At 40.1% G+C, this 10014-nt stretch overlaps 1 protein-coding gene and 1 long non-coding RNA gene across 11 annotated transcripts in view; one reads left to right on the top strand and one right to left on the bottom strand.

Annotated features, from left to right (window-relative positions):
• Positions 1-228: 228 nt before the first annotated feature.
• Positions 229-3868, bottom strand: sox9a (SRY-box transcription factor 9a). The gene is made up of 3 exons (XM_055175930.2): positions 3098-3868; positions 2672-2922; positions 229-2388 (listed from the first exon to the last, which is right to left on the bottom strand). The coding sequence occupies exons 1-3, from the start codon at positions 3532-3534 to the stop codon at positions 1619-1621; spliced, it is 1458 nt and encodes a 485-aa protein (XP_055031905.1). The 5' UTR covers positions 3535-3868; the 3' UTR covers positions 229-1618.
• Positions 3869-4416: 548 nt separating this feature from the next.
• LOC129420824 (uncharacterized) overlaps positions 4417-10014 on the top strand; it is a 94553-nt gene continuing 88955 nt past the window's right edge. For 5 of the 10 annotated variants that reach the window (XR_008636926.2, XR_008636925.2, XR_008636924.2 and 2 more), the window contains exons 1-4: positions 4417-4536; positions 5900-5984; positions 7325-7429; positions 7797-7921. This is a non-coding gene — a long non-coding RNA (uncharacterized lncRNA). The other 5 variants (XR_008636920.2, XR_008636919.2, XR_012369184.1 and 2 more) reach the window with 5 other exon arrangements.

Genomic DNA, 10014 nt, shown 5'->3' with positions numbered 1-10014 from the left:
CAAAGGCAAAATAAATGTTTTTTTTCCTTTCTACACCAACAGTATGAGTTGTTTAATGTGTTGTGTACTGACCCCCCTCCGCTGTATTATTTGCAAGAGAGAGAAGAAACTAAAGTTCGTCATTGCTTAAGAAATTCCACCCCTAAAGCTAAAAAGAAATCATAAATATAGAATTGAACACAGATTAACACAAGTGGAGCTATCTGACACAATAAACAGTCTTAGGTGTTCGTTTTAAATTTTATTCTTGCTTTTATTGCAAATGTAATACAAAAGACGAGCTTCTTCAAAGGCAGTAAAATGTTAAAACTTTTTAAAGACAAAAATTTGTTCAGTTTGCGTAAAAAAGAAGATATCCACGATATCGACATCAGTATCGAGATTACTGACATGGAGTAAAGCACAAGAGGGAAAAATCTATAAGCAAACTAAAAAAACAAAACAAAACAACAACTACGACTTCACTTCAAATAGAGCATCGTAAAACTTTCAAATCGAAAGACTACTCTTCCAGTTTAATCAGCCTTATTTAAAAAGTTGCAACAGTACTTTGTGCATAATAATTACACAACTGGTTAGAAATAAGGACAAAATAAACATTTAAAATAGAAAAATCTACATACGATAAATAAACATGATGAATACAGAATTTTAATCTAAATGGCCTGTTGGATTATACGTCACCATATTCAGAGGCAAAATAACAATTAATCTTGTATAAAGTATTAAAGAATAAAATGCAAATAATTTCTTTGAAATAAAATTAATACTAATAAATAAATTAAAAGGGTTAAGATGGGATACAAATAGGAAGGCTGCGATGGGACTGTAAGATGACACTGGCCTGACTGCAGGCAGCTAATGACAAGCAGGGGTCATAGGGCACTTCCTGGAGCTGTGACACATGCTGTTAGACACTCACTAAATTCACAGCTGCAGCTGCCACGTAGATATTCCCGCTTTAAATCTAACGCCCATTCACTTCTAACATATGACAGGCACTGATTTCGGGGGGAAAAGACAAACAGATTTTACAAGAGCTGGTCGAAAACAAGCAATGCGACAGTCGAATCGGAATGGTATTTTACAGGAACATAAATAAAGGGAAGAAAATCATATTAGATTATAAAATGCACTGCATGAAGACTAGAAAAAAACTGATTGTTATTGGTGATGATGATGAGGAAATCAAGACTGTACTACTGAGAGTGGTTTAGTAAAAATAGACTTTTCTACAAGAAAACACGGAAGGCCTCTCATGACTGCCAGAAATAAACAAGAAGAACATGTTAAGGAAACATACACAGTACATATTAATGTATCAATAAAAGTCCTCACAGAGGATTAATTTCTCAAAAATGTTTATCTTTTCTTGCAATCAAGGCTAAAAATATATACTCTAATCACGAAATCCGGCGATTAAAAAAAAAGGCACGTTGGGAGCCGTTTTAAACTAAATACTTTTTCTTATTTTTTAAAGTCCAGCTTTCTTTCTCCATCTTTTTTGTGAAAATTCAAGTGAGTCTTTTAAGCGAGTGGAATGATGAATGATACTGTACAAGCCCATACAGTCCTCTCGTACAGTTGGTGGGTATTTGAGTGTGTGATGGACGTTTCCTTAGGGCCTTGAGAGCTGTGTGTAGACAGGCTGCTGGTCCCAGTGCTGGGGACTGTGATTCGATGGGGGGATTGAGGGCACACCTGTCGAGTCAGCGATGGGAGTATACATAGGCCTCTGGTTGGAGCTCATGTAGCTAAAGGTTGAATACGGACCGGAGCTCTGACCCCCTGCGTGGCTGTAATAGGAGGTGGCGCCGCCCTGGTGGTCAGAGTAGTCGTACTGCGCACGGGTGATGGACGGGAACGAAGTGCTGTAGTGCTGGAGGTGCTGGACGTTGAAGGAGCCGTAGCTGACGTGCTGCGGGGAACCCTGCTGATCGCTGTAGTGGCTGGGACTCAGCTGTTCCGTCTTGATGTGTGTCGTTCTCGGTTGGTCCTGGTCCCCGGCGCTGCCGGTCCCCAGCGGGGTCAGGGTGTGCTGCTGCCCACTTTGGGGGCTCCCGCTCTGAGGTTTTCCCATCCATCCAGCTGCTTGATTGACAGGGGCACCGGTGCCGATGCCGTAGCCGCCCGTGTAGGATGTGTTGACCGTCACGCCCGCGTGCCCGTTTGGTGGCAGGTACTGGTCGAACTCGTTGACGTCAAACGTCCCGATGTGTGAGATGACATCGCTGCTCAGCTCTCCGATGTCTACATCGCGGAAGTCGATGTTGAGCTGGCGTCCCGTGCCTTCCTGAAGCGGTCGGGCTTCACGCTTCAGATCCACTTTGCCTGGCTGCACATCAGTTTTAGGGGTGGTGGGGGGAGTGGGCGGCCCTTGAGATTGACCTGTTTTGAGGCAGTGGGGGAGAGGGGAGAGAAGGGGGAGAGAGAGTTAACCACTGCACACAGATGACGCAACAGCGAGAGTGGAAAAAAGTATAGGGCCCGTGGCTAAAACTTAAAAAGTACATTACTACCAGTAATCGAATTTATCAATTTATCAAAGATGTTTGTTCAATAACATTGGATCAGGAATAGTGGAAAATACGAAAATAATTTACTTTAGGCTACTATATAACAAAAAAAAGTACAGTAAAAGGTTTTGCATTTGTATAAGTTCATTACACACCTGAATGCTCACTGGGTGAGTGCACATCTCCCATGCTGGATGCGGGCGAGTCTGCTTGCTGGAGCGCTTTGAAGATCGCGTTTGGAGAAATGTGCGTCTGCTCGGTGCCGTCCTCAGACTCACTCTGCCCGTTTTTGACGGACTTTCTCCGGCGGGGCTGATATTTGTAATCGGGGTGATCTTTTTTGTGCTGAACCCTGAGGCGCTCAGCCTCTTCCACGAAAGGTCGCTTCTCACCTTCGTTCAGTAATCTGCCCGACAAAAAGCGCTTGAATAAATATGGGAATCTTTGCAAATATTATACTATTGCATTACTGGTTCGAATTTTACAGTAAAACATTGCATTCACTTTCCAGCCAAAACTACTCTCAACACACAAGTTTACGTTATATAATAAACATTCAAATGCATACAAGTAACATTTACCTCCAAAGTTTGCCAAGAGTTTTGCTGAGCTCCGCGTTGTGGAGGTGCGGGTATTGATCAGCCAGTTTTCTGCGCGCGGCTTGAGCCCAAACCATAAACGCGTTCATCGGTCTCTTCACGTGCGGCTTGTTTTTACCCGAGCCGTTCACTCTCACCGGCATGGGCACGAGCGTCCAGTCGTAGCCCTTCAGCACCTGAGACACCGCCTCTCGGATGCACACCGGGAACTTGTCCTCTTCGTCCTTTTTGAACTCGCCAAGTTGCCCCTCCGGACCCAAGAGGTTGTTTTCGGCCGGACGGGTGTTCTCCGTGTCGGAACCCGAACCGGACGGGCAAGGGGACCCCGCGGAGTCCTCGGACATGCTCGGACTGGGGGCGTCAGACAGACACTTCTCTTGCTCATCTGTCATCTTCAGGTAGTGATCGAGTAGATTCATGCGAAGACTGTTGATGGGCAATCTCAGAGAATTTTGTTCACTCTTGCAATTCAGCCTTCGCAGGCTTGAATGAACGCAACGTTGCGCAGTCCCAGATGAAAGTTTTTTTTTGTCTCCGAAAATGTCTTTCTTTATCGCTCCAACTTTTAATTCCTCCGAATCTTTGAAATCCAACGAATCGCAGCGCGGTGCTTCACTCTTTAACTTTAAAACAGCATCAGTGTGTTTCTTGTGAGCTGCTGCTGCTGCTACTGTGTGTGCAAAACCAACGCGCTCCCTTTTCGCTCCCGTGTAGTATTTCCAAGAGAGGGACGAACTTTGATTTGTCAAATGAGCGCGCACGGGCTTTTAAAGTGCACGCGCTGTGACGAAAGGGAAAACGATGCCTCCTCATATTGCCCACCCCTCTCACTCTCAATAATTATCACTCACAATTTAAGATTTTTTATTTGAGAAAACACAGAAAATGCATTTAACTTGGTTTCAAATTTATTTTTTTAAATAGGCTAAGTGTTTACTTGACAACTTTAAAACTTTTTCGTTTCATCAACCTAAAACTTTTATCAGTAGCCTAGTTTAAAATACACATACGTTCCTCATAATTTCCATACTGCTCATTCCTCCTAACACAAACACTATAAAGCAAACCTAAAAACAAGTTAAAAATTCACTGTTTTTATTCATTTATTAAGTGATTCATTTTGGGGTCAGAGTAGCGAAGTATTACTCAGTTTCACGGTCGGTGACTAAGCAAAATCACTGGCAAAAATGTCCACCCTCACTAATTTAATTTTTCCAAACATTTAAAGAAAGTGTAAATATTGTATCTATCCCTGAATTATATATAATATGCTTGACAGGCAGCCAAGAGATGGTGTCGGCGGTGGCTCGGTTATTGTTGTCATGGAAACTGACCGATAGGTGGAGACAGCGCTCTGTGTGTTCAGTTCACAGACCCGCCAGCACCGTCCTGTGGAGAACTGTTGAGCTCTTTCAGTCTTGGTCTGAGTATAATAATTATCTAACTTAGCCATGAAATATTGATTAGAAACAGCTAATGACTACGTCGTTTCAGTCACTCAACATTTTAATCTGATTTAAGGCGCCATTTAATAACGCGCGCGTGAGCCTTAATTTGCGCGGTTTGTTGTTGGTCTTGCGCGCTTGTGTGTGCTGGACAGAAGAAAATATAATCATAACAAAGAATTGTATAAGACATTGATGACTGATTTGTACCATGCATGAAGTTATCTCTCTCTCTCTTTCTCGTTTTCTCCTATGCTGCGAGGTACTAAATGAGAAAGGCACGTTCTGGATGTTGTAAAGCTATTTGTTTGCGTTATGTCAAGCTCTTGCAACGCGCAACCAGTCAGTAATCCTATCTGCCCTGCACTTTAATTAAGGCTCAGCTTCCACATACAGCAACTGAACTGTGAGCGTTTTGATTCCTCCTCTCTTCGACACACATCGTTTATTTACATTGGACGTGTTTATTTAAATTATTCACTTCAAACATAAACATAACAGGACTTCTCGGACCTTCGTCAATTGCACGTTGCCTCTTCTGTTAACAGCACGTCTCTAATAGGAAGGAGAGACTTGGTTTATTTATTGATGCAGACTTAAGCGAACGGCATATGAGTGAATGACAGCTTTTTAACTTCGCTTACTTTCTTATCAACTGATTTTTGACAACTGCACTTTTTTGGAAGCTTGAATTGCAGTAAGATCCCGGTGCCATGATTGCCGCTGCCAGTGACTATTAGAGATAATATTACCCCTGATATAGCCAATTAGATAAATGCTACCACATTTATGCTATAACCAATAACTTCTCAACTTCTGCACAATATGACTAACAACTGCTTGATCAAGAATATTATAAAAAAGTGCAACTTGCATTTGAATTCATTTATACCACCTGTTAAAACAAAACTCCTATTTGAAATGCGGCTTTCTGTGAATTGGGATGGATGGTTGCCCTTTTAGTGATTTCAAATGAGATACACCTACGCTACATATCCTTTTAAAAACTACATTTGTTTCAGTAACAGATGGCAAAAGCTGTGCATTTTAAAAGCTTGCCCCCATATGGTCATTTGATCTTTTTTTGCTGTTTCCATATCATTATTATTTCAATGTAACATGGGACCCTGTCATATTGAATGATTTACTGTTTTCTACATAAATTCATCTTATATAATTTCTGTGAAAACTATCCTTGGTATTTTTTATATTGACTAAGACATGTCAAAGATTGAAATCAAAATTATAGATTATGAGACTTCAGTCTGGATTTCACAGACATTATCACGTATTGATAATCAAAATCCTTAACTCATCATTACATTAAAACAATTCCCAGGTGGCTGAAATCCTACCAAAGGCCTTGGGAAACTTCTCATCTTTTCTTGGAGTGTTGGTGTGAGGATTTTGAGCAAACACTCGAGGTAAACTAGCAAGCCATGTTCGCCATTCCTTACTCTGAGGTGTTTGAAGAGAATTCTGGGTTTTCCAAGTTCTGTTTTGACTTATAACATCTGTTATTTAGAAATAAAAAAACAATCTGGCTTAGATAAAGTCATCGTTCACTTTTAAATCTTTGGCGCTTGTTCATTCAAAGTTTCCTAATCTAGTAATTATTTAAGAATGCTGAGATCTGAAAGACCCCCACATGCTGTCTTGCATGCAAAGTCTGCACGGCTGTGCATTCTTGTAACCGTCTTGTATTGGTGTCTGCTAAGCCTACACGGAAAAGTGTTAATTTAGCGACACCATGCTAGTGATGTTGTTCCTGAGTCACAGGGCTGAGCTGAGGTCAGAGGTTCTTCCAAGCACTTAGCTGTTATCTGTGATTTATGACTAAGTAACTGGTCGCAGCAGATAAGAGAATGTAACATTTGCTAACATGCGTCAAGTGGATGTCGTACGATCCAGATGTTTTTACCGCCCAACTTTCCCTCTCAGTTCACTAGATTCATGTCTTAAGTTCGCCCGATTCCATGGCAACCCCAAACGGCCGCAAAACCCCAGACATATTTTGTCTCGAATGCAGTTTGCATACTGATGTGAGTTATGGCATCATTTTTAGCTGAGTTGACCAGCAGAGCCGGTTAAAAGCAGGCAGGGAGATCAGCCACAGGCGCAAAGCCACGGGAATCCACGCGCGCTCCAAAGATACAGCTGGTGCAAACGCCGGTTCTCAGAAATAACAATGTGTTTTTGCGCCAAGCTAAATGTGCTAATGACAGATCCACACCTTTAAGAAGTCTTTTGGGCTTTAAAGGGGGTGGCAGTGGGTGGGTTGAGGCTTAAGAAATTGGTTTGTCAGCGGGAGGGCCCAGCCAGTGGAAACGCAGACACTAGACATGCCCGTGATTTTCACAGATTGAAAATTCTCTCATGCAGCGAAACGCAAGTCGGTCTGGATGCCGGTCCAGTCAAAGCACAGCACATTTTTAATTGAATTGTGTTTTGTAGATGGGTGCTATAGGAATAGTCGGATTTCTATTTAGAGCTGGATAGATGATGATGATGAGGCAACTGGCATAATAATATACTGTTGTTTATTGTATATTACATTAATGTGTGATTCTTGAATCATGGACACTTTTGACCCTGCAGTGTTTTTAAACATTGTAAATCAAATCGAATATTGATGCTTATCCGGATTTTGGTATGATTTCGTAGACACATATTAAATCTACTCTCATAATGCATAATGCAACAATTTTATTAAAAAAACGTGATCCTCATTTTTATTTTGCATTATTTTACCAGCCTGTGCCAGATTCCTGAATCGTCCTCTGTTGTTGTGCTCTCTGACACGAGACCTGACCTAACTGGTCCATCTGCTTTTGGTACTGATGTCATCGGTGGTCTCACCTGTCCGATGGTGAGATTCATTCAGACATGTTTAAGCATTACCTTTTAAAACCACAGACTAAACATAGCTATTTGTTAAGCAGGTTAATATTTAACCATTTCCTGTTCCAGTGATATTTACTGTATGTGTCAGCCACAGTCAACAACAATGACACTGCAGTAAATGTTTTTTTTTTAAGCATTTTGTCTAGTAATAATTTAAGTGCATATATGTAAATGGATGTAAAAGTCGTGTGGCTTCTCTTAACTGAGATTTTGTATTATCTTATATTGTATTTGTATTGACTCTCTCTCTCTCTCTCTCTCTCTCTCTCTCTCTCTCTCTCTCTCTCTCTCCTGCAAGCTTTGCTAAATGAAAGGGCCTATTCTTTTTCCAGAGTTAGTTTGATTCCTGGGCATGCCAGCATAATGAAGGAGTGATGAGATCCAATGGCTTGGGCCACCAGCCCAGCCCAACTCACTTTAATTCCTGCCCCCAGCTCTTTCCACCTCATACGCGCAGGTAACCGTGCACGAACGCCAAGAAATCTTGTTGAAAAATGATGGCAGCAGAAATGACTGTATAGATAAACACTCCCTGGCTAAAAGTCCACATTTCAGACCATAACTAACCGTCCTGCATTAGTAATATGCAAGCTGAACCACAACTGGACCTCAGAGGTCCAGAACCTATGCAGCAAACTGAGTAATTAAAAGGAAACAGTGGCGCCCGTGTACACTGGGGTTACTTCCTTGTCAATGTTATTGAAGATGTTTTTTTGGGAGGGAAGGAGTGGGGGCTTCTGGTGCTGTTTTTGAAGCGTTGTGTGCTAACCGATGGAAGCACTATGAATCACAGCGGAACGTAAAGAGAGGTAGACTGAAGTGTAGGATGAAACCGTGACACGCTTACGCACACATACACATACTGTACACACATGTCCGGTTTTGGCCTGGGAAATTGAACCGGCACAGCAAGACAGGAACTTGCTAGAAACCCAAACGGCCACTAGACGCACGTAAACGCACACATAGACATACATGCATAATGATATGGGTATCTGCACATGTATTTCATGAGATTGCAGCAACCCTGTGGACTCTCCTCAATGCTCCTGGATTCTAATATTACACGCCAAGGAAATTGTCGAGCTTTATTTCCTGAAATCTCTTCCATCAGGATGCGTGCGTGTGACTCAAATTGAAGGGAGAAAGAGAAAAAAATATAGGAGAAGTTGGAAGTGAGAAAAAAATGCTACTGTGAGACATTGTGGGGTGTAACACTATCTTAATACGTTTTTGTGGAGTTAAGGAAAAGATTAGGGCTCCAAATACCAGGATCTCCCCCTTCTCCCCCCACCTAAGGCTTTCCCTTGTGTTTACTTATTCCCGTTAACTTTGACAAGGCTTTCTTGCTTAAAAGTTTGTAATGGTGTTCATTATGAAATCTTTACGTTTATTGGAGTTTGTGTGGCCCAACATTGTAGTAGTTAAAACAATTCCAGTCAAATCAAATTATCATTCTCACGAAAAATTATTTTTTAAAGCAAATTTAAAGTAATAATAAGCAAAAATAAGTAGCTTGTAGCCAGTTTAACGGCATGATTATTAGATATGAAGCATTAATACTGATTCAGACATAGCTGACCTGTGTTTTTGTTTGATTGTAAACAGGTTGCTTAAGCCTACTAAATTTATTTACCCAAGGATGTGGTTAACAACAACTATATAATAATAATAATAATAATAATAATAATAATAACAATATAAATAATAACAATATAATAATAATAATAATAATAATAATAATAATAATAATAACAATAATAATAATAATAATAATAACAATAATAATAATAATAATAATAACAACAATAAAATACTAACAATATAATAATAATAATAATTATAATAATAATAATAATAATATAAATATTAATAATAGTAATTGCAAAGCCTAAAGCACACATCCGTTTTTTACATAACCACCTGTTTACATGAATTTCTTGCCAGGCATCACATCGCCACAATGTGTAAGCACTCTGTAAATGTTTCTGTACCTCAATTGGTAGTGCGTTGCTTTAACAGTTCAAAGGTCATGGGTTTGATTCCCTGAGAAAACACATATTATAAATCAATGCACTGTAGGTCGCTTTTGAAAAAAAAGTGTCTGCCAAATACTTAAAGGGGAAGTTTACCCAAAATAAAAAAAATCTGTGATAATTTACTCACCCTCATGTTGTTACAAACCTGTATGCATGGTCTTTGTTCTGATGAACACAAAGAAAAAGCAGGAAATTGAAGCACCATAGTACTTCCATAGTAGGAAAAAATACTACAATGAAAGTCAACGGTGCCCAAAACATTGGTTACAAACAGTGCTCACAATATCTTCCTTTGTGTTTAGCCGAACAAATACATTTATACAGGGTTGTAACAAAATGTGGGTGTGTAAATTATTACAGAATTTGTATTAATTTTAATAAAATTAAGAAAAAAAATTTAAATGCACTCTGTATACACACCCAAATATGCATATGCAATACGTCTGTACTGAATTATACTAATAATGTAGGACTGGTAAAAAGATTTTTGTGCCAGCTTGATACAAAATTT

This window comes from Misgurnus anguillicaudatus, chromosome 4, assembly GCF_027580225.2.
Source record: "Misgurnus anguillicaudatus chromosome 4, ASM2758022v2, whole genome shotgun sequence".
Classification (NCBI taxonomy): domain Eukaryota; kingdom Metazoa; phylum Chordata; class Actinopteri; order Cypriniformes; family Cobitidae; genus Misgurnus; species Misgurnus anguillicaudatus.
The sequence above is the reverse complement of the archived record's forward strand: the minus strand, read 5'-3'. Positions and strand labels throughout refer to the sequence as shown.